General features: G+C 33.5%; 1 protein-coding gene across 2 annotated transcripts in view; it reads right to left on the reverse strand.

Moving 5' to 3' along the window:
• Positions 1–8074: 8074 nt before the first annotated feature.
• Positions 8075–26392, reverse strand: part of LOC144966199 (putative E3 ubiquitin-protein ligase HECTD2) — a 72876-nt gene continuing 54558 nt past the window's right edge. For both annotated transcript variants that reach the window (XM_078902362.1, XM_078902361.1), the window contains 15 exons: positions 23773–23818; positions 22409–22518; positions 21481–21629; positions 19895–20018; positions 18976–19072; positions 18256–18363; positions 17480–17612; positions 16680–16768; positions 15360–15521; positions 14929–15003; positions 13162–13249; positions 12437–12543; positions 11494–11609; positions 10658–10798; positions 8075–9451 (listed from right to left, as the gene is read on the reverse strand). In XM_078902362.1, the coding sequence (XP_078758488.1) occupies positions 9331–9451; positions 10658–10798; positions 11494–11609; positions 12437–12543; positions 13162–13249; positions 14929–15003; positions 15360–15521; positions 16680–16768; positions 17480–17612; positions 18256–18363; positions 18976–19072; positions 19895–20018; positions 21481–21629; positions 22409–22518; positions 23773–23818 (1666 nt within the window). In that variant the 3' untranslated portion in view covers positions 8075–9330. The remainder of the gene's footprint in view (positions 9452–10657; positions 10799–11493; positions 11610–12436; positions 12544–13161; positions 13250–14928; positions 15004–15359; positions 15522–16679; positions 16769–17479; positions 17613–18255; positions 18364–18975; positions 19073–19894; positions 20019–21480; positions 21630–22408; positions 22519–23772; positions 23819–26392) is intronic.

The following is a 26392-nucleotide window of genomic DNA, read 5'->3' on the forward strand; positions in this document are numbered from 1 at the left end:
TTTATTCTTCATGTTGGCTAAACTTTTCATATGTCTTGTGATCAGGATGTGTAAAGGTCAAAACATGATCAGATTTATAATGGGTTTTTTTTTGTCCCTCTGGATACGCTTTTATGCTCGTCGGAGAAATATTTCATAAGGACGTCTGCCATTGTTCCGATAGTTTAGAGCCAGTTACTAAGTTACCATGCGTCAATATGAGGGAAGTGACGTTTCAACTGTTGAAGCGTATTAACGATTCACATTATATTATTAAAACGTCTTCTTCGAGGTCTATTGAATAAATACATCAAAAATTGCGAAGCGCATGCCTCACATTTGAAGCCGTGAACATGCACAATTTAAATGTTCTAATTTATATAATGACTGGCCACCATAATCAAAATGAAGGTAAAATCGTCTCACCCGACGTGAACATATTTCAGGTCCAACATCCAAACATAGTTATGGGCCAAGTTTAACATTGTTGTCATGATCAATATTTTGCGTCACTTTTCTTTTTTTTTTTAGATTTCCATTACATCAATGGCCCCATAATGAATTGTGTTATCAGACCTGCAAATAGGTACAGGTCGGTGTCACAACAACTACGAAAAAGGAAGGTTTGATTTGTTTTTAAGAGTTTTACGGCGCTTGCAACACATTAAGGTCATACCAGCGCCAGTAAAAAGGAAGAAAATGGGATCGTAAAAAGTTTTAGAATTACAATTAAAGCACTCAAGAAAAAGTAAGACAAAGGGGAACAGAGAGATGATTTACAAGGAAAAAAATATCATCTCCCAAAACAATAACTACTTACTAGCCCCACGCCAGGAATCCGACCAGGGCCAGGACTAAACCAAGTAATCTCGTTCCAAGAAAAAGACAGAAAGCAAGTTGGAAAACATATATAGGGGGATAGAAGACACAGCAAGTACCTCCCTGCCCGCTATGGGAGGTCAGGAACCCGACTCGGTAAAAAGGAAGGAAACAAAAACAACAACAACAACAACAACAACAACAACAACAACGAGAACAAAGAAAAAAATATTCAACACTTGAGATCAAGTTCAACATGATAATTTTATTGCAATGTGACAATAAAAGTGTCTTTGAAAAAGAAATAAAAACATTGCGATTTTTCCTCTTAACAGTATTATGGACGGGTTTCATAAATAAATGTGTTCATACATTCATTAAAATTGGTGATCTGCACGGTTTAACAAAATGATAACGAAAATAATAGATTATAAAAAAATGAAAGTGAACAAGAAAAAAGAAAGGGATAACATTTAAACAACCAAAGAAAAACAACCTACAATACTAGAATAACAAGAGAGAGAGAGAGAGAGAGAGAGAGAGAGAGAGAGAGAGAGAGAGAGAGAGAGAGAGAGTAGAGGAGTAGAGAGGAGTTAGAGGAGAGAGGAGAGAGAGAGGAGTTAGAGAGAGAGGAGTAGAGAGGAGAGAGAGAGGAGAGAGAGAGGGAGTAGAGAGAGGAGAGAGAGAGAGAGAGAGAGAGAGAGAGAGAGAGAGAGAGAGAGAGAGAGAGGGAGTTATATATATATATATATATATATATATATATATATATATATATATATAGAGAGAGAGAGAGAGAGAGAGAGAGAGGGAGTTAGAGATAGAGAGAGAGAGTGAGAGAGAGTGAGAGATAGAGAGTGAGAGAGAGAGAGAGAGAGAGAGAGAGAGAGGGGGGGGGGAGGTTTGACTCGAAAAGAAATCAAAATCATTCTGGAATGTGGATTTTGAGCCAACACGAAATAAACTCCATGAAAAGTGAAAAGACTGAACCAAAAAGGTGAAATTATGTTTTTGCACAATCTTCTGAGAGAAATCTTTTTGATTGGGTCTTACAACCTTGGTTATAAATGATATTATAATATAACTGTTAAGTTTGATTCACACTAAAATGATCTGCTCCATTGTGGGTTTATAAATGATTATGCATTTTAAATCTGAGAAGTTACATTGTTTCGACTTAGAAGATCTGATAACCGGACGCAATTATCGGCTTGATTTAACAATTTTATAATGGAAATACTCTCAAACCAATGCAAATATTATCCATTACAACAATATTAAATAAAGGCCACCATTGCGTTTGGTTATCAGATCTGCAAATATGGTCACGTCGATTCGGAAGGATTCGGTTGGCACAAGGATCGCGTCACAAGACCAACTAAGAAATAAGAAAGCAGGGCTGGTATAAGATTTTTTTTTTAATGTTTGCAAGTTGTTTATGATAAACATCAGGAAGGCTTAATCTTTTTTAATAAATTGATTACATTGTATTTTTGTCTTACTTCTTTGTCCAGCCCTGTTTCAAACACAACTTTTCAAATTTTCTTTATTGGCCAACTTTAGTTTTTATATTATATTATCCTACTTCTATTTTAGACAATTTAAACGTTCATGATTACATTCTTATATGTAAAACGATAAGGTCATAATAATTATTTAAAAAAACAAAACAACAACAACAACAACAAACAAGCAAAAAACATAATGGAATCGACGTAGGTATCATAATATTATGTTATAAAAATTGAGGGAAAAAAAGTAAAGAAAAAACTAAGACCTGCATACAACCATAAATCGCGTCTTCTAGAGTTTCCAACAATAATCTTTCATTGATAACTCATTATTTGATGCAATACTCCAATTAATGATTGGTTTAAAGCCATAAATAAACCACAATGAATGCAACAGCATACTTGACCAGTTTTTAAAAATCATTATTTTAACCATCGGATCACCATTTTACTACTTTTTAAATTTTATTATTATTTTTTTTTTTTGACTGAAGAAGGGTTTGAGCCTAAAAGTCCGTTGTTGTGTATTTGATAATTTTATTTTTTGAAGCTGTTATATCTACTTAATTTTGTTCAATTTTTATAATTAATTAATGATTTTAAAGGGGTTTTCGCACCGATATTAGTTTTGTCACTACCAAATGATTAAACTTATCATTGAATGAACATAAACTGACATTTTACACACGTCTTGTTAGTACAGAGAGAAGCATTTATTAAACATAATAAGGAAAATTGGTTATTCATAGTTTTTTTGGTTTTTTTTTTTCAAAGTTCAAAATAAGGATGCTGATACCCGTCGGTCTAGGATCATTCTCTTCTGCATAAACTTCACCTTGTGAGCCCTGAATGTTTAGTTTAGACCTTTACAGATATGTTACATTTAACTAGTAAGAGAGCAGTGGGGGCCATAGAGAATAGTCTGTGGTGGGGGCTGCCTGGGATTATAATAAGGGTAGCCCTATTCGTCTGGAAGGACGAATATCATCAGCTGTCATTGCCGTCCGTAAGGACAAATAGTGTCACTTTCACTATTCGGACTTCAAACTAAAGCTGGGCATTATTCAAGATTGTTTTCACTGTGCAAGATATGTAGTAGCGAAAAGGTAAAAAATGGAAAGGTTTTGGATGGGACCAGTACTGTTCCCATCGAATATTTTCCTTTTCCAGCTTGTCGTTAGTATTTAGCTAGAAACATGACGTGGACATTATGTACTCCTTTATTTTTAAAAAGGGTGATTGGCGTCTTATGATATTTTAAAAAAGGGTGAATGGCCTCTTATCTTATCATCTCATGTTCGTCAAAATAGCCTTGAAGTGAGCAAAGCTGTGTGTGTGTGTGTGTGTGTGTGTGTGTGTGTGTATGTGTGTGTGTTTATGTGTGAAGAACAGCATGTAATATCAATTTATACTTCCATCAAGAGACAATCAAACGTACCTGTCATGAAAACAAATTATGGATGTTATTGATTTTGGTGTGATCTATTCACAGAATGTTGTGTGATGAAATCCAGACTAAAAAAGTCTATAAGTAGTCCTTCAGAGCCATAAGGCCCACATGTCCCAGGGTTTACACTGGTTTCTTTTGCGTGAAACGGAAAATAGCAATTTCTTGCTATCCTATGTCTATAATTGGAAAATAATGTTTTTAAAAGAATTATTCACATGCATACGTAAGTACCTTTCAATTTCAAACAACAGCAACAATATCGAGAAAATAATTCACATGCCTCTAGTCGTGATCCATCGATCATCGTGCTATAGATTCCAACTGCAAAGTCACTACAATCAAAAACCACGTAGGCATGGGCATGTTGCATTAAAATAAACCATTGACGGTGTATCTTAACGGATTGTTTTTAAACACCTCCGTCACGCATGCACATCCCACCCAATTTCATCAGCGATATTGTGTTTCTGTATTTGGACATGGCGAAAGTTATATTGTGACATCTGTAGGATAAATTTATATCATCACCGCCAACGGAGGTGCATAAAAACGGTGCGTTTTTGTACACCTCCAATGGAGGTGCATAAAAACGCCACCAAAATAAAATGCTCTGATTGGTTTGCGTAAATTGGTGCCTGCCAAAAAAAAGTTTAAAGATTTGAGGTCAAAGTTCATTCTAAAAAGCTCATTGTCATAAAAGTAATGAAGGCCTAAAAGTAACAAAAAATTAAATAAAATTAAATGGAAATCTCGTCTGTACAGCTTATATAAAAAATTGTTTAAAAAAAAAACAAAAATCAGTAAAATAGAAAAAAATAATTTACAAAAAAATCACAGGCTTCAGAAGTTGTCGCGCATAAAGTGGGGAATTAATGCTGTCCTTTCTCAAATAAAAAACATAATTCCAGCAGAGGACTTGAGCTCAGGTTCTTCGGGCGTTAGTGTAATGCCTTATTCATCAGGACATCTCACATATTACCACTTTAAAATTCTCTTTTAGGTATGTTTCTCTTGTTGTATAAAGACTGATTTACAAGTCGTCTGCAGTAATCATAGAATACAAAGATACGATTAATGAGTAATGATTTCCATAATACAAATAATGCTATTTTCAACTTATGAAATCGACTTGTGAAAACAGATTGATGCATGAAAACAGTTGGTGACAATGGGTTCATAGGGTTAGAAATATTTTCTAAAATTATTTAAAAAAAAAAAAAAGACCGACTTGAGAAAAAATGGGATCATAAGTTTTTAAAAGTCTTTTAATTTTACAAATGGTAAAGTTAATAGTTAATATTCAGGATGATTTTAATGATGACTGTTGTGCAATATAATGTTTTGTTACTCTCAATACAATCAAAACAAAACAAAATTAAATGATAAGAATTTTGAAATTATTTCATTCCATGAAAGTGTAAACTATTATTTTTTGAAAATTTTAGGGAAAAGAAAATATTTGACTAGTATACTTAAAGTTATAGTAGATATTAGTAACGGTGGTAATGATAGTGGTGGTGGTGGTGATGATGATGATGATGATGATGATGATGATAATGATGATCATGATGATGATTATGCCAAAATAAGTTGTGATGATGTTTGTAAAGTTATACATATTGATGATGGATGGCCATGGTGAGTGCAATCATGCTGGTAATGATGAAAAAAAGATGATATTGAAGATAGTGCTGTTTAGTGCTGATGCTGCTTTTCTAATGATTGTGACCACTACGAAGAGGATGAAAACAACGATGGCAACTTTGATGATGATGATAATGATGATGATGATGACAATGATATGATGATGTTGAGGAAGGTGAGGAAGAGGAAGAGGAGGAGAATGACGGGAAGATGGAGAGTGATATGTTTGTTTGTTTTTAAGGGTTTTATGACGCTTGAATCACATTAAGGTCATTTCAGCGCCAGTAAAGAGGATGGAATGGGATAGTAAAAAGTTCTAGAATTACAATTAGAGCACCAAAAAAGAGGTAAGACAAAGGGGAATTGGTTCAAATAGGAAACGGATGTTGATTTCAAGAGCACACTATCAAAGTACTTAGATTGAGATCATCTAAAAGTCTCATCCAGACACAAGAACAGGACCCCACTAAGAGGAATACACTCAAATGTTTACAAATCATATATAATACGTAAAGAAAACATAATATAGTGCATAACGGAGAGATGATTTACAAGAAAAAAAATTCATCTCCCAAAATTAACTATCCATTTGACTGTTTCCCTCCAAGCCAGGGTAACCGGCCAGGACCAGGACAAAACCAAGTAATCTCATTCCAAGAAAAATATAGAAAGTAAGTTGGAAAACAGTTATAGGGGAATAGAAGACACAGTAAGTGCCTCAATGCTCACTATGGGAGGTCAGGAACCCCACCCAGAGGAAAGTGATAAGGATGGCGATGAAGTGGAGGACGAGGAGAAGGTGGAAGGCATAGGAGCTGAAAGAGAAGGAAAAGGAGAAAGAGAAGGAAGCTGAGGAGGGGGAGGGGTTAAATGTAATTACGACAATGGTGATGGCAATGATCACAAATGAATATAACATTAATACTGACAATGAAAAAGATTATAATTAGTGACCCACAATCTCAAATTGGTATTATGTCGAAGTGCAGCCAATGACAAAAAAAGTTTCCTTTAAGTTGAAATAATTAAAAATATGAAAATTTGGTTTCAAGAATTTTATAAAACTTCAAAATTTTGCATACATTAGCTTAACATTAGCATGTCTTAGTGGTACGATCTTTGCTTCGTACCATAATGGTAGAGAGAGTTTGAATATCAGCTGTGCTGTGTAGCCTTGAGAAAGTCACCTCGCCCTAGCTCAGTTTGCAGTGCTGCAATGCGGCTTGCCACCTGGTTTATTCCAGTCTTCCCTTGGAATAGACCCTAAAGACAAATCTCCCCTATGGGATGAATAAAGGGAATTTTTATTTATATTTTATTCTAAGTGTCTTTTTAAATCATATTAGTTCAAAATTCAGCATTCATACTACTTGGACATAAAACCATTTTGAGATGGTGGGTCTCAATGATGACAATCAAACATCATGATAACGATAAAGAAAAAAAATTGAATTTTTTTCTTCTGACATTTTCAACTGTAACTTGTAACTCAAAAAGCGGTAAATATGAGAAATGACATGGGATAAAGATGAAAGTTTTGACTTATGTGTTGAGTTCATAAAAGAATGAGTATCGGTCACTGTGGTATCAATGCATCAAGGGTTTGGGCGGCTTGTGAAAAGTGGAGAGCTGTGTGCATCAATCAATGCATTGAACCCTCTTCATGTGTATCATTATATGTCACAGAAAAGCATTTGTGTCAATTTGAGGAACGAAACATGTGAATTAACGCCATAGATAATTAAACGAGCCTATTGTCGAATGGTGTTACAGATGTCTTACTATTGATTTATTGCATGCATTGATCATACGACTGCTCATTCAAAATTCTGCAAATGGGCATTTTGACATTTTGCTAAAGAATTTGTTTAATAATGAATTTGAAATAATCAAGCAACAATTCAACAGCACAGTAAAACGTTTGTGAAAGTGTGCAATGCCCGAAAGGTTTTATTGTTTTGTCATGGAGTTCAAGTGATAATCAATATCATTTTGATAATGGATTTAAAATAATCAATAACATGTTAACGCATAACTTTGTGATTGTCAAATATTTGTACATTGTAAAAACAAATTCATAATATATATTTTAATGAAATATTGTGCAAATAGCAGAACAAATAGATGGTTTAACATTAAACTGTAATGTCAAATGAAGTACAATAGAGAGGTTTATAAAAAAGCAATGAACAAAAATGAATACATAACAGCTTCAAGAGAGAACAAAATACCAAACATGAAACATTTCAGACTTATAACCCTTCTTCAACCAACAACAAAAAAAACAATAAAAACATAAATACATCAATTAAAAAACCCAGAAAGACGGTTTTTAAGTAATGTATTTATATCTGACGGTTTTTAAGTGATGTATTTATATCTGAATTGTTTTTTGCTGTTGACTAAAGAAGGGTGTTGAGCCTTAGATGTTCCGTGTTTGGTATTCTGTTCTCTTAGTAAATGTTTCTGCTCGAAGCTCGAAGAAATAAATAATAATGTGAAGTTGAATGTAAGCTTCAATTTAATTACAAAAACAGATCAAATGAACGTTTTGGGTTTCTCCTTTATCAACAAAACAGGATGATTGAAACACCACAGATGAATGAGATGTGGTGTTTCAATCATCCTGTTTTGTTGATAAAGGGGAAACCCGAAACGTTCATTTGATCTGTTTTTGTAATTAAATTGAATTTACATTCAACTTCACGTTATTATTTATTTGTTCTCTTTTGAAGCTGTTATATATTCATTTTTGTTTATTACTTTATACAGTCCACTGCTTCTATCAGCTTAGTATCACAATAGAGAGGCGTAGCAGATAATAAGTATCAAGCGTGATACGGATGATTTGCCAAATTTCTCTATCATGTTAATCTAAGACAGTGTTGACATAGCATTCAATCCATCAGCTATACAAATTCAACTGCCATTTTTTCATCAATCACATTGAAATCTTCCAATAAAAACAATGAGACAAGTTGTTCATGACATAATACTGTTATGTCAGGGGTCAAGAAAGGTTTAAGTATAAAGCAGATGATTTCCTAAACCTCTCTATTATGTTAATCTAAGACGGTGTTAACACAATGATCAATTCATCATTTATACAAATTCAATTGCCATTTTTTCATCATTCAACAGTCTCTTACCAGAGAGTGACATTTACATTGAAATCTTCCAATAAAAACAATGAGACAAGTTGTTCATGACATAATACCGTTATGTCAAGGGTCACGAAAGTTTTAAGTATATAAATTGGTTGCCTGATTTAATAGTAAGAAAAATACATGTACTGTAGTTGACACACTCCTACGATTAGAAACAGAAATAAATTGTTTGCATCTTTAAAATTATTATAATTATTGGAAAACTATCGGTAAAGAAATGGACGGAATTTTGCAATATTTTATGTGTCCCTAGTCATAATTTGAAAAAGGTTGACCTGAAGAAGGAGGCCTGAAAGACTTTGTTGAATAACAAAAATATCGAAGGCTACGTTTGGGGCACATGTGTGAATATGATTGGTCCTAATATCCACTATTAAAATCGTTTCCAGTTTAAATCAAATGTCTATAAAGACCATTGGGTAAAACCTTTTAAGCATCAATCATAAATATAAGGAGAATCTTAAAATAAAAAAATTAAAAAAAAACCCAAACAAAACAAACATAAAAAAAAAAAGAAAAAGAAATTTTTAAAATATATTAAAAAACAATTGAATTTTCCGTCATTGAGCAAAATTTCCTTGGATTAAAAGATGCAATATAGAATCAGACTCTCAATGTCATCAAACTGTCTTTCTGAGTCATATCAAAATTTAATTTTGATTACTTTCAAAACTACACGCGACATACACAAATCCATATTCATGTAATGTTTCAGCTGTAATTTGAGATAGTTGTAAGAGGCTTTCATTCGGGAGTAGACTTATTCCAGTCCGAAACCCTCGGCATTTGATATTGCGGTGATAAGCTTTTGTTTCAGGGATTTCTTGCTCTTGTAAGGTGGGAGAACTAGCTGGTTGAAGCAAGTATGGGACATCGGCAACCTGGAAAGTAGAAGAAATGATGAATTAAATGATCAACAATGTTTGGTTGGAGAAGCACAAGGAAGTAAATTCGTTGATAGTGTGCAATAGAGATTAAAATATTAACTTATCCATTCACAATAATAATAATAATATAATAATAATAATAATAATAATAATAATAATAATAATAATAATAATAATAATAATAATAATAATAATAATAATAATAATAATATAATAATTATAAAAACTATAATAATAATAATAATAATAATAATAATAATAATAATTATAATAATAATCATAATAATAATAATAATAATAATAATAATAATAATAATAATAATAATAATAATAATAATAATAATAATAATAATAATAATAATAATAATAAAGAAATTGCAGTGATTGATTTATATTGTTTGAAATATACCAATTTATCATCTTACTTTGGATTGAATCATTCATTGAGACAAGTTATGTAAACAGATGGGAATATAGATAGAAAGACAGAGAGAGAGAGTGTGTATGTGTGAGAGTCAGAGAGAGAGAGAGAGAGAGAGAGAGAGAGAGAGAGAGAGAGAGAGAGAGAGAGAGAGAGAGAGAGAGAGAGAGAGAGAGAGAGAGAGAGAGAGAGAGAGAGAGAGAGAGAGAGACAGAGAGAGAGTTAACTTCAAGGGAAGGGATAACATTGCATATACCAAATGTAACTCATCACCTCAAAACGGTATTGTGCCTGAGTGAACAAGATGTCAAAAAGTGGATGCATAGTGAAAAAAAAAATAATGATCAGATATATAAGTTTTTGGTTTTCGTCTCTTCAAGAAACGACGTCTATTGTCTTCAATAAAAAAAAAATTAAAAACTCCATCCAATTTTCACAACTGGACTATTAAATTCATTTTTTGTGCCTACATGTCACCCTCCAGCTCAAATGGGTTTTATGTTGGGATAAATTATGTTGGTAATTGAATTTATAGTGAAAAGTATGAAACTTGGGGTTTATTTCTCTTAGTTATGGTGGAGAATGAATACCATTTCTTTCATTGCAAAAGACCCAAAGTTCTTATTTCCTGCCGAGTTTAATTGTAAATTTACTTTACATTGTCCTATCCATCCTGACCTAATACTAATACCATTTTGAGACATTGGATCACAAATTATCCTGAAATAAAACTGGTTTGAGGCGATGGGTAACATATAAAATTATAAGCTGGTACATACAAATCGCTGTCATCAATTTTTGAGATCTTGAATGTCATTTCACTTATCCCTCCAATGGGGATGCGATCACTTCCGGTAGCGAAAAGGAGGAGTCGTTTTTGCATCTCCATAGGCATGTGTAAAACAACATCCCAGAAGCACCTTAAAAGAGAAGGGAGGTTAGGAGAGTGAAAAAGGGAAGGTAATATGATTAGCAATACTCCAGTAGAATTTTGTTATTGGGAGTTCTGTTATATTGCTGTAATGGCTGCTATTCATTAGTTCCGCAATGATTAACTTAAGTTAGTTTGATTCTATATCATATGGGCAATTTAAGTATTGTAGTCTACTATATTATCTTTATTAATAATAATCAAAAACAATGGTATAATAATAATAACAATAATAATAATAATAATAATAATAATAATAATAATAATAATAATAATAATAATAATAATAATAATAATAATAATAATAATAATAATAATAATAATAATAACATAGCAACAGCAGTGGAAGAAGAAGAAGAAGAAGAAGAAGAAGAAGAAGAAGAAGAAGAAGAAGAAGAAGAAGAAGAAGAAGAAGAAGAAGAAGAAGAAGAAGAAGAAGAAGAAGAAGAAGAAGAAGAAGAAGATGATGATGATGATGATGATGATGAAGAAGATGAAGAATAGGAAGAGGAGGAGGAGGAGGAGGAGGAGGAGGAGGAGGAGGAGGAGGAGGAGGAGGAGGAAGAGGAAGACGAGGAGGAGGAGGAAGAAGAAGAAGAAGAAGATTATAATAAACCGCAAAAATAACAAAACAAAACAAAATTAGAAATAAAATGGTAAAGTTAGAAACGTTTCTCAGCTTACTTAATTGTAACGCTGTCTGGTGAATAGCCATCATATACAGTCACTTTCTTCAGATCTTTCATCACAAGTGTAGGACTTCCGCAAACCAAAGTTTCTACTTCCTCTGGTCGGAGCATCTGGATGATTATGAATTATGTGTATGAATGGATGGGATTGCGAAAAATATTGCAATAATCATAAAATCAAAGCCACAAGGTATCCCCGTACATATCATAGAATAATATAACAAACATACTTCAGTTATTTATGTGATTTGTTTTCTTTTTAAGGGTTTTACGGCGCTTGCAACACATTTAGGTTATATCAGCGCCAGTAAAAAGGAAGAAAATGGAATAGTAAAAAGTTCTAGAATTACAAGTAAAGCACCCAAGAGAAAGCAAGACATAGGGGAAATGGGAACAAATAGGGATCAGATGTAGATTCCAAGAACATACCATCAATGTACTTAGTTTGAGATCACCTATAAGTCTCATCCAGACACAAACACAAGATCCAACAAAGATGAATATACTCAAATGTTTACATTATACATTAAAAATAACAAATAGAATAATACATAATGGAGAGATGATTTACAAGGAAAAAAATATCATCCCCCAAAACAATAACTATGCATTCGACTGTTTCCCTCCCAGGCAGGACTCCGGCCAGGGTCAGGACAAAACCAAGTAATCTCATTCCAAGACAAAGACAGAAAGTATGTTGGAAAACAGACATAAGGGGATAGAAGACACAGTATGTACCTCCCTGCCCACTATGGGAGGTCAGGAACCCCACCAAGAGTTATTTATGTGATTTGTTTTGAATGGAAATCCGAAATATCTATCACAATGTGAATATCCAACGAGACCATTACATGCTGTTCAAACTTTCATCATATATTTTGATTGCCTAATAAGATCTTCTACAGAAGATTTCTCTCCACTTCTTGGACTATACTTACAATGAGAGCATTTGATGCGCAGACACTGTGAAAACCGTGGTAAAAGGCTTGGAACTGAGTGTAGATAGAATTATTTAGCATCCACTCCACATATAATTGCACATATTCTGAAGAAATTGTAAATGAAAAGAACATTATGACATAAATTGGTATTAAAACTACAGAACAGCTAGCTTGTTAAAATCTTTGATGTTTTTCACTGACATAATACGTTAAAAGCTTCGATTTTTCAATGCCTTTTTTCCTCATTTTTTGGTTTTAAATAACTGTAAAAAAAAAAACAGCGATATTGTATATTTTCTAAATTGACCTTAGAGCAGATTTCATATCACTTATTTGTCATCAACTGTCATCAACGGGCACACTAGTGTTAAGAACAACATGGAGGGTTAGGGGGGGTGTTTATTGAATTGGAAAATATGTTATAAAAGCAATTGTTTGTATATATATATATGTCAATTGCTGGTATATTTTATCCTCAAAAACAATACCAGGCCTTAATTGCCTCCTAGCGCTGAGAGCTCTATAGTAAAGGTAAAGTACATGTCTTTAAAAAAAAAACAATTAAATTTTACAACCAAAATTGTATTTGTGAATACTTAACATCAATGTGCAACAAGAGGAGATTAAATACAGAGAATAAGGATTTTAGTCTTTCATTGAATACCATTATTAGAAATTAAGCAAATAATGGAACCAGAGAAAAAATAGCAAATCGCTCTTACCTTTCCTATTTTCCCTGGTAACAGGAATGTCTTCTCCATTGGGTTTTAGAGGAATAGTCTTGACTGTACCCAGACTATTCATTGATATCTGTTGACATGGAAAAGTGTGAAGACATTGACAAATTAAAATAGATTAGTACGAGACGGTACTTATGATTAGACATTGTTGTAATGGACAATATTTTGCGTTGATTTGAGAGTAATTCCATTACATTTAAGTGCGGCTATGTGGTCTTGTATGACACTCGCTTTCAGATCGGAAGGTCCTGAGTTTGGGCCTCGCTTGCCGCATAAGTGAGTCCTTTTAATACGCTTTTTACTCACATTCTCTCACTGTACTCAAGTATAAAATGAGTACCAGGCTGTTAACAGCCTTGGTCTGCCTGAAAAAAATATAATATCGCCTAACAGGCGTCATGTCTCGTCCTACATGTTAAGTGTTGCATTGGCCTGGGACCCCTTGTAAGGCGCTTTGAGACTTCAAGTGGATATTGCGTTATATAAAAACTCTCATTAAAAATTTTTTTTTTACAACTATGAGACCATAACAATTTGGGTGATCAGACCTGCAAATAGGTGCATATCGCCAAAAGGCAAATCTAAGGTCAAAATGATCAGAAAAGGATTATCATGGTTTTTATTTTCAGCTTAACAAATTATATCCTATTCATTGGTAAAATTAGATTTTCAGGTCATAATATTTCTTACAATATTTCTTTATATTATATATTATCTAGACCGATGTGTATTTTTACAGGTCTGATAACCCAAATTGTTATGGGCAATGTTGTAATGGAAATACTCTCAAACTCAAACCAACACAAAACACAACAACGTTAAACCAAGCCCATAATTGCGTTCGGCTAACATACCAATTCAGAGCAAATATTATTGTTAATTGATTATTATTTCTTTTTCAGTTGATATACGGTGATTCCCTTCAATTACTTAATGGACCAAGGTATTGTATATAATCAAAAAGATGGCAACATGTTTACATTAATCATCTGTATCTACCAGCATTGATGCTGATATTCTCTCCCTAATATTTCTATGATAAGAACATGAGAGATTTTCGACAGTATAACCTTTTCTGCAAAAATTTAACTAACATTATGACTGACGTCAATGAATATTGCTGCTTGTTTTGTGGTGTCATAGATTATATTTTTAAAAAGTTTTTAAGGTGTTTAGTCAAAACGATTGAAAAAATAGGCATCAAAATTATCTTCAATCTGAAAAGAGTTTGGCATTTTATACTATAAACACCCTCTTTCAAAGAAGTACCTGTATGCAAATTTTCAAGTTTCAAAAAAGCCTTTAGTACTGACACGTTCAAGCTCAAGAGATTTCTCCTTTCTTGTACAATCTCTCTCAGTAAATCTTTCAAGAAAAGTTTAAACAGTGTTTCATTTTGATAGTAGCTACAATTTTTTCAGGATCTCTCTCTCTAGTCAGCTGATCCTGCGTAGGACGTTGCTTCCCGAACTTTCTTGCGAAACAGATTACGGTTTTCCGCCAGTCTACTTGCTTGAGTTGTTGTCATTCCCAGCCATTCACATATATCTTGTTCCCAGCTTCTTGTTGGTCTACCTCTTCCTCTCTTGCCATCTACCCTTGTCTGCAGAATGTGCTTTTCAGGATCTAATTCACATTAAAATAATACGGTTTTTAGATCCACACAATATATAATCATACTTTTAAGCTATGTGGAAGAATTTAAGATTGCCTTGAATATTTCTTTCCATCGTTTCATCCCTGACTCACCTCAAAGTTGAGGCAAAACACATCCTCCACATCACCGTCAAAGTCAAGCAAGTCCTGAAGACCTTTAGCAACCTCCTAAATTGGATTTAAAAAAAAAAATTGGTGATTAAGGGGTAATAAAGTTGATGATGATGACATGATGAGGTTGACAATATAAATGACGCCAAAAATAACAATAAACTAATTGATGACAACGGGAATGATGATTGATAATGATGATATTGAAGGCAATGATGGTATCAAAGTAGGTGGTGATGGTGATGATGACGATCATAATGATTATGATGATGATGATGATGATGATGATGATGATGATGATGATGATGATGATGATGATGATGAATTGATGGCAGCGATTGTTAAAATGTTTATCTAATAATATATTTCCACATCTTTTCCCATAAAAAAATAATTGTTTAATTATTCCTTACCGGCTGTGTAGCCTTCAAATCCTGCAATGTGACATTGCAGACACCAACAGTTGCCTTAGGGTTGTTAAAAGGCACCACCGCTGGAGACAGGAGTTTGCGATAACACACAGGTGGAAATCGGATGTCCAGGTTGATTGAATTGTAGACTGCCAAACCCATTAGCTAATTTACTGGTTAGGGAGAAACTATTGTTATGTGATGCGCGGTTATGATGTAGAAATGAGGAAGATTTGAAATCAGATAGATTTTGATCAATATAAATAATCTGAGGTTAAAGAGGAAAGTGTGTGGGGTGTGCGTGTGAGTAAGAGAGAGTATGTATGGGTTTTCGAAACTTATGAAAAGTCATCTTCATTTTTACGTTTATATCATTTATCATTTTGAGGTTTATATATTATTTTATTAATGTATTATTGTCTATCTATGTATTGTATTTTTAATTTAAAGCCTTGTAAACAAAATTATAAATTGCCATTTTATTGGACAATAAAGATTACAATATTATTATTATACTATATTATATTATATTATCTGGCTCAAAAACGTTTGAATTCAATTAAGATACTTTAAATGTATATTTAGAGGCCAGATCTCAAACCTTATTGATTGCCAAGGAAATGGTAATTCAATTATTTGACCGAGATGTCTAAAATCTAATCTATCTAGCACTTGTATATTTGTGACCAAGTGATTGAATGGGTGGAAAAAAGTTTTAATTTTCCCAATTCATATATTTAGAGGGAGAGTTTTGTTCATCACACGATGATGCCCACTTGACCAATATGTGACTTATTGGTCACATACCAGAAGTAGTGGATTGTGTAATATATTGGTTTAGAAAATTGACTACAGTGTAATTAATTTACATTGCTGGTGTTTAATGCATCTTCGTTGTATTTCAATTTTAAAGGAAATTATCAATGTTGTGATTCTCATTAGCTTTAAACGGTCCTAGAAATTAAATCAGAAATATATTTGAAGTTTTACTTACTTACTTATCCGAACCAGCGACCACCTGAGCTCTAGCCCTTCGGTCTTGTGCCATGACGTAGAAGTTAGATGTCTTTTGTAGTTGTTCCAGGTGACTATAAAGTGTGTTACTGATGCTTGGATTTGGTGGGAGGAATTATTTGAAGTTTTAAGAACAAATTAAGGCCTTAAGAGAGCTATAGCTATGAAAGGAGAATTTTATCCAACATTTGGAGCCTTGTCTTTTCCTGATACCACAATCAACTTTAAATCTTCAATTAAAGAATACAACTTAAAAGGCCGCAACAAAACACTTATTACATCTCAACATAAACAAACCACAAAGGATACGACTCCGACAAGATTAAATTCCTGGTAGTTGTCACATGGGTTGGGACTAAACCAGTGAACTCCAGCCCTTTTATCATACGTAAACATGCCTAATGAGGAGAAAATAATGGCTATGTAAATAAACATACAATTAAAGATTATAAAAAAGGTCATATTAAATTATCAAACATGTTGATTCGGTGCACTGAAAAACTCAATGACTAATATATCTTTAAGTACAGACAAAAGAGAAGAAAATAAGGAGAAAATTAAGAAAGATAAACGAATAACAACACAAGCTTCTACTGGTCTATTCTTTAAATAATCAAATGTTCAAAAATGTTTACTCTTTCAACACCATTTGAATAAAATATGCACCACTAACAGGAAGTTTCTTTTCCAAACCAAATTATGCTGAATGTTTTCTAGGAAAAATATTTTGAAATGTTAACTATATTATGCCCAGTCTATGTTTAAGGTATTAATGTTAAAATATATTTAAACAATACACAACAAAAAAAAAACCCCAGACAAAACAACAACAAAAACAAACACAAAATAAATATTTTAAATAACCCAGATGTTTCGACTCTTGGCTTTTTTTCAGGACACAGACAAAACACGCAAAAATAAAAATAAAAATGATATGAGTTTACAAATGAAATTAACAGGAAAATTTATAGAGGCGGAGAGATATAGAGAATGGGAGAACATAATATTAGCTCATCTTCGCACTTGCTCAGTCTATATCTATTTAAGTACTATTTGAAAAGGACCAACAACATAACCATATTTTTAAAAAGACAATTCTAATATCTTACCATAATTAGATTGAAATATCTGCCTGATGAGCAGCAGGAACCACTCCTTAGTCAGACCTCCCATGTCTAATCCAGGTTCTCCAGAAAACGACACCTTCAGCTTTTTCTTTAAATCGTGTTGCTTCTTTGCAATCTGTGTCAAACAAAACATATCAAAGTAGTTAGCAACACACACACTCACACACACACACACACACACACACACACACACACACACATCACAGACACGCACAAACATACACACGCACATATATATATATATATTATGCAGAGTGAGGGGGAGTATAGAGAAAGAAGAGAGAGAGAGAGAGAGAGAGAGAGAGAGAGAGAGAGAGAGAGAGAGAGAGAGAGAGAGAGAGAGAGAGAGAGACAGACAGAGAGAGAAGATAGAGAGAGAGAGAGAGAGAGAAAAAGAGAGAGAGAGAGAGAGAAAGCATGAAAAGATTGAAGTGTTTATGTAACATTTCCAAAAATAAAATCAATCTATTTATTGAATTATATATATATTTTTAGACACAAATAATTGTATAAATGAAATTATTATGCAGTCCTATATCTGATTTATGCTACACGCAATTTTAACACCTGATTGTATACAATTTTTATTAAAAGAGAGAATAAGGCAAGAAATACAGTCATTCATAATCTTTCACACCAAATCATTATATCTATTAGTTCGCAAAATTAAGTTTATACGAAACAGACAAAAAGAAAACAAAAAAGAAAATAAAAATATCTGAGATATTATTAATAAAAAACACAGATATAAAACTAACCTCATTCAAAGAGTCGCTGACCAAATGAGATCGGCGGACTGTAAGATTGAGGAATAACATTCCAATATCAGGCAATTGTCTTCTTTGCACTTTTTGGACAAGGCTTTTCTGTTGTATAAAGATCAGTAAAATAAGTCAACTTAAACTCAATTTCATAAAAAAGAAATAATCAATTCCTTATTTACTTATGATTAAATATAAATACACAAGGCATTTAAAGGTCAGTTTGTTTAAATAAACCTTTACATAATATGATGATATAATAACAGATAAAGGCGTGTAAATCATTACATCTAGAGCACAAAATTAGTACCAATACGGTATAAACTATTTCTCATTACCAGGAGTACAGAAACCAAAAACGAATTCAAGAGCAATATGAAAATAAGATGATTTGAAATAAAGATAAAGGATATGTTTTGTTCTTTGACAACAATGTTTCAATTGGTAATATTCATCACAAAGTTTACAGAAATTTCAATTATTTCAAATCCATGCCTATTTTTTACGAATATTCAACAAAAATATGTAGCGATTAGTAAATTACAAATTATAAATTAATATTAGTGAGATTGGTTTAAAACAGGTTCGCAGTAAATTTCGAAGATAAAGTGAAACCTTTTCAACGCGTCGTCTGATTATAAAAATTATGAAATCTGTGTTAAAATCAATCTAAAAATTGCGTTAAATATCTCATCTGATAATTTTCTCTATTCTTACCCTGGCCATTACGATCATTTGTTGTTCAGAATCTTTTTGAAGAATAGTTCTTTTTGCAGCTATACTTAAAATAAAGGGATACTGGCAAAATGAAAATCTGAAAAGATAAAAAAAAAAGGAGGCATTGGAACAGAAAACTCAAATTTTAAGGTGTAATATGCATATTTCTTAAATTACCTGCTTTAATTTTTGTGAGTAAAGATTACTATAATAAAAATAGATTTTTAGTTTTAAGAAATAGCACTTAACGACTAGGATTTTATCCAAACATTAAAATATTCAGAAAGGGTCGATATTTCATTTGACTATTATGATCAAAACAGAAATTTTAGGTTTTAAAGAATAATTTTGAAATAAATCATTATTGAGCTTTTTTATATAGCGCAATATCCACTAAATGTGCTCAAAGCGCTTTACAAGGGGTCCCTGGTCAACAGCAACATTTAACATGTAGGACGGGACATGCCGCCTGTTAGGCGATATTACAATTTTTCGGACAAAGACAACGCTGTTAACGGCTAGGTACTCATTTTACACCTGAGTACGGTGAGAGAATGTGAGTAAAGAGCCTTTTCCAAGGACTCAACTATGTGCCGAGGGCGAGGCTCGAACCCAGGGCCTTCCGATCCGAAAGCGAGTGTCATACAACTAGACCACATAGCCGCACAATCGCATAGTTTTCTTGCTGCTTGAAGCTCGAAAAAGATAGCAAAAGCAATAATGAAATGAATACAAGCACCAAGTGAAATAAAAAGTAAAACCCAAAAAAACTTTCTGACTCTATGTCAAATTCATTATATATGTTTGGGATTTCCCCTTTGTGAATAGTATGGAAGAGCAATGGATTTGACATAGAATCAGGAACGATCCTAATAAGTGACACAAATAAACGGATCAAGAACCGAAAATACAATCTCACCCAGTATGTGTTGTTGGGTTTTGCCAGGCGTAGTATTCAACCATCAAGTCTAGATGGTCCAGTGTTTTGTTGTAAAAATTGGAATATTCAACCAGAGGAGGCGTCAATAAGCTGTTAGCTGCATCTATTTTTTACGACATATGAAACATTATGATTATTTGATGATGATGATGATGATGATGATGATGATGATGATGATGATGATGACGATGATGATGACGATGACGATGATGATGATGATGATGATGATGATGATGATGATGATGATGATGATGATGATGATGATGATGATGATGATGATGATGATGATGATGATGATGATGATGATGAAGAAATAAATTATTTGCAAGCAATGAAAGTAAAATAGATCTTGCAGATATTAAAATAATTTTTATAAAATTTAATTCAGAGAAAAAAAGAGATAAAACACTATTCAATATGTGGTACTATTACCTCCGAAAATAGTTTTGAACTCTACTGTTACGTTTTACAGGGCCTTACTTTGGTAGATTTGCTGTTGAATACTTGCAATTAACTTTTGGTTCCTTGTCTCAAAAATCATATTGGACAAACAGATGTTACAATATGACGTCATGTATTGATATGACAAAAACCATTAAACAAACGTGATACAAATGCACTTTTACTTTGCTTCCTGGTATTGATTTATTAAGACGAATAATAATGCATATATAATAATAATAATAATAATAATAATAATAATAATAATAATAATAATAATAATAATAATAATAATAATATAATAATAATAATAATAATAATAAATGGCATTTATATAGCGCTTTACCACGTTGTCACAGGCTCTAAGCGCTTTACAGTGATATAAAACAAAACATATTACAGTGAGACAAGTGTGAAGGAAACGTGTTACGAATTCAATTTAACAACAACAAAATATGAAAATAATATTGCAACATTATGACGTAAAAAGATAAAACTTTAAGCGAGATTTGAATGTTGATATTGCTGCTAGAATCTCAAAGAAGTAAATTGCAATGGAAAAAATTGGATTAGACATTTAAATTGAATTCAGAAATGACGTGGTCAGTTCATATTTCCCATTTGTCAACGAAACATGATGCATAAGAAAGACACTATAGATAAATGTAGGATTAGCGGATAACTTTATCTTAATAGTTTTGTCAACGGGTGGAATCCCTAAACATCAATATCATCTGTCTCTGTGAATTAAATTGATAAAGTCTATTCGGCTATGTGGTCTAGTAGTATGACACCCACTTTCGGATCGGAAGGGTGTGGGTTCAAGCCTGTGTTCGGCGCATATTTGAGTCCTTGGAGAAGGCTCTTTACTCACCTTCTCTCACCGTACTCAGGTGTAAAATGAGTACCTGGCCGTTAACAGCGTTGTCTTTGTCCAAACAAAAATTTGTAATATCGCCTAACAGGCGTCATGTCCCGTTCTAAATGTTACGTGTTGCTGTTGGCCAGGGACCCCTTGTAAAGCGCTTTAAGCACGTTTAGTGGATATTGCGCTATATAAAAGCTCGAAGTTTTTATTCCAGTTTTTCATTCTTATTCACTTTGAGACGAATGAAATAACTTACTTAGCAATGCCAACACCTTGGTGGCGCTGGGTATCCACCAAACACACTTGGCTAGGGGAGGCAAATCCTCTGGCTTGGACGGAAAAAGACGCATGGAAATGAAATTATGGAGGTGATCCATCACGTTCTCAAATCTCTCCTTCTTCAACCTAGAAGATAGAACATTTTGAAATTTTGAAATGAATATATATATAGGTACTTGTTTACAAGACAAAGATAAATTTTGAATTGACCTTATTTTTTATGAGTATAGCGATATATATACACACACACACACACACATATATATATATATATATATATATATATATATATATATATATATATATATATATATTTATGAGTGTTGGTGGGTACTTGTAGGTACGAAAGTGCTCGATAATGGTGGTTAGAGGTAATATATAATGTAAATTTTCACTCACATTTTTTGTCTTGGCAAAAAATGTGAGTGAAAATTTACATATATATATATATATATATATATATATATATATATATATATATATATATATATATATATATATATATATATATATATAACAAGACAACTTGAATTATAACAAGTGGTATTGATAGGGGAAATTGGTTCAACCAATTAATGTGTAAATAAATATTATATTTCTTATCTAAATATCTTTGGAACGTTTAAAATAACATCTCTTAATTAGAATTTAGTAATGGAACCCATCAAGCTATGAAATAGAGTTCACAAGAGACAAAAGAGGAAGACCAAAAAGTACATTAGGGACTTATTGAATACGCACTTGAAGTACAAAGATAGAGTGAATTCAGTAAGTCGGTCGATTGTAAGATAATTAGCACCGTAAATTAATCATTTCAAGTCAAGTATATTAATGAAGAGCGGTGTCAAATATTATTAGCTTACTATATGGCTTAAACATCATAAAGGGCCTCCTGAAATACTTACCGTTTTAACCAATGCACCAAGAAATGGTGATCATGGTCAGAGAGAGATGCAATTTGACGTAGTAAATGAGCAAATATAACATACGATGATTGACTGCCAAATTGGGGGTTCTGAAAAAAAACAAACCGATCACATGGTAATATTTCAACAGACTTAAGTCAAATAACCTATATATGTAACAAAAATTCAATTGTATTTATTAAGAGAATCATGCATTACTATTTCGCCTTTTAAAATCAATCTACCGATATTCTATATTTTATTTGCGCCAATTAAAAATAAAAGAGAAGAAAAACTTCATATCATCTAAACCAGACTCACGTGATTTGAAATCCATTGGTTTTCCTCTTCTTCTTAAAAAAATAAAAACCCAAGAACTCACTTCTATACCTATTGGGTTTTTGTTTCAGGACGCAATAAATTACCTAGATATATGCACACAGTTTCTTTGTAGCTTAAAAAAATACGTAATATATTATCTCTTAAAGGTCATCAAGTATAATCTCAACGTTTTTTTTATAATTTATAGGGTCGCCTCAGTCATCAGCTTTGTTGTTTACATTTATCTACCTGGTTAGCTTTTCGTTCAAAGTCCATCCTTTTTATGTGATCGAACAATCTAAGTTTTAGAATTTTCATTTTCATACCCGAATAACCCTCTCTCTATAGACTTGTGCGACTATGTGGTCTAGTGGTATGGCGCTCGCTTTCGGATCGGAAGGTCCTGGGTTCGAGCCTCGCTCGGCGCATAGTTGAGTCCATGGTGAAGGCTCTTTACTCACATTCTCTCACCGTACTCAGGTGTAAAATGAGTACCTGGCCGTTAACAGCGTTGTCTCTGTCCCAAAAAATTGTAATATCGCCTGACAGGCGTCATGTCTCGTCCTACATGTTATGTGTTGCTGTTGGCCAGGGAACCCTTGTAAAGCGCTTTGAGCACGTTTAGTGGATATTACGCTATATAAAAGCTCAAGTTAAAGTTTGTCTCTTTAGGTTTCGTCTACAATATTTCTAAGAAATATCATCCATGCCCCTGCAATCAACTTTTATCAATACGATCTTGAGTCTATGATTCACCACCTTACGATACATGGGCAAGATAAAAGTAATTTTAAAATGGCATTTGATTTTATTGTTCAGAGTTCTTGCTTATACACAAGAGCAATTCTTATTTGGTTGTGAATTTAAGTTACTTTCATTTCCCTTCCGTTGTTTTCTATATAGCAGCGTCGTAAGATACTTTCCGTCAGTTATAACAGACCCAACTACCCAATCACTGCTGGGTGGACTGCGAGGCATAAACAGATAGAGAGCTATTGAGAGCCGTTGAGCTATCATATAATCACATTACAAATACTGCATACCTGAAGGAGAATAAAGAAAGCACGAAGGTCATCTTTGCTGTGAGGCCTGAAATGAAAACAAGGTAAGTCTTCATATTATTGTTATTACTCGAACATTTAAATGGCGTATGCGATCCTCTTCCTGCGCCAAAGAAAAGGAATGTACGCAATACAAATAGACAATTAGACCTAGAATGATTGGGAGTTCGGTGTCTGCAACAATGTTGGATAATATACTTATAAGAAAAGGAAAGACAAAGAATAATAGCAACGGGTAGATTCCTGCATCGATCTACATTTTTGCCCGACTTAGAGCAACCCAAAGTTTCACCAGACATGCCAGCTCTAGTTCACCACCAAAAGGGAGATACTCGAAAGGCTCGAACAAGAATAAACCACAGACACAAATGGGATGATTTAGGCTAGGTACTAGGTAAAAAATATTTTATAGATAAACACAATCGTGAGTGTATGAAATGAGGTCAATTGGATTCAGTAGTCTGATGTCACGCCGCCCGCCATCTTGGTTCTAAACAAAGAAAATCATTACTTTTTATTCTTCAAGCTGGCTAGAACTCTTCATATGTCTTGTGACCAGAATGTATAAAAGTCAAAACAATATCAAATTTATGGGGGGTTTTTTCCTCTGGATACGCTTTTATGCTCGCCGGAGAAATATTTCATACGGGCGTCCGCCATTGTTCCGATAGTTTAGAGCCAGTGTTGCTAAGTTACCATGCGTCATTAGGAAGGAAGTGACGTTACGACTATTGAATCCTATAATCTCATAATAATATCGAGAATACTTTTTCCGGTGAACAATAGTTACCTTATATCTCTTAATCAACGCACTGCGCGTGGAAATCCAAGGGAGCTGGGGGAGGGGTGCGTTTATTAAGCACTCATATACATATTAATATTATGTCGATTTTTATAATAATGCAATTACATTATGCATTGTTTCCGATATTTTTTATTATCTGTTTCATCAATGTGGCAATAATTCTTGCCATAACAATTTCCAAACCGTTAAATAAAAAAAAAAAAATTTAAAACGACGTTTAGTGGGCTCGTTATAAAAAAAAAAAGCCTATGCCTAATAGATTCATTATTATTATCGGCCGTTATCCATCAAACTCCAAGATAACAACAACAGCGAGACAATAGATTAGAAATATGAAGAGGCGTGCGTTTATTAGGACAGATTGCGTTTGTTAAGACATTCGGTAATGTAATAATGACAACGCCACCACCAACAGCAACAATAAAAACGACGAGTATACAGTATCTCTACAATCCAAACATCAGAGTATTTGCATTTAGACGATAATGTTTTAATGCATCGCACGAGAAAAGGCAAAATAAATTGTCAATTGATTTCGGAAATTGTTTTCTTTTAGCACCATCATGTGAAACGCTTTTATGGTGACTCAGGAGTTGGTATTAAAACAATTCAAAGGTTGGTGAAGTCTTTACTGGAACTTATGCTGTCTACACCAACATTAATGAGTAGACTCGCAGTGCCCGTCCACAAAGTTCATCAACCGCAGCAAATCAACGACTAAAATTACAAACTTAATCGAGTTAATCGCCGGATAAAAGAATCAGACATTTAATTTTACAAAGGCTTTGAATTTCATAGGGAAGAGATAGATGTATCGTTCGAGAAATCCTGGGCTACAGAAAGGTGTGTGTCCGTACGTTGAATACCGAAAATGCTCACACAAACGCATGATCACAATGGAAGAGTAAGTTTTCTTGAAGTCGTAGAACACTCCCCCTTTACAGTTCTCATTGAGCTTCAAGTGACTTTTTCCTTTTCTTTAATAGACACCCCAAGGGGGCAAATTTTGTCAGAGATGACAAGGTGGAGGCGGAGGTGACTCGATGGTGTCGAAGTTTGCCGAGTTGAACCTCTTCGACGCGATGCAATAACTGGTGCATCGTTGGCGGCTCTGTGTGGATGGGAACCGTGACGCTATGCAGAAAATTGAAATGATAAACTGAAAGGACAGAAACTAATCTTGTTTTGATGCCTTTTGTGCGGCTATGTGGTCTTGTGGTATGACACTCGCTTTCGGATCGGAAGGTCCTCGGTTCGAGCCTCGCGCTCGACGCATAGTTGAGTCCTTGGAAAAGGCTCTTTACTCACTTTCTCTCACCGTACTCAGGTGTAAAATTAGTACCTGGCCGTTAACAGCGTTGTCTTTGTCCGAAAAATTGTATTATCGCCTAACTGGCGGTTGTCCCGTCCTACATGTTAAATGTTGCTGTTGACCAGGGACCCCTTGTAAAGCGCTTTGAGCACATTTAATGGATATTGCGCTATATAAAGCTCAATTAAAAAAAAATCGTATCTATCACAGTTTTGAAATGACAAGAGTCGCGTCACGACTTTCAGAGTACCCTTGTAGATAATCCATCACACAGGATGTCTCATGTCAACAGGAATCACTCATGTTGTCCAAGGCGAGCAAATTGGGGGTTAAGAATCTTGTCCAAGGAAAAAAAATAAAGTGCTTGAAGCGGGTTCGAAACCGGGACCTTCCGGATCACAGTGAACGCCTTAACTACTCGGCCACTCCCCCCTCCCTATATATATATATATATATATATATATATATATATATATATATATATA

Source organism: Berghia stephanieae, chromosome 2 (assembly GCF_034508935.2).
Source record: "Berghia stephanieae isolate SIO BIC M18660-M18661 chromosome 2, UCSD_Bste_1.3, whole genome shotgun sequence".
NCBI classification, from domain to species: domain Eukaryota; kingdom Metazoa; phylum Mollusca; class Gastropoda; order Nudibranchia; family Aeolidiidae; genus Berghia; species Berghia stephanieae.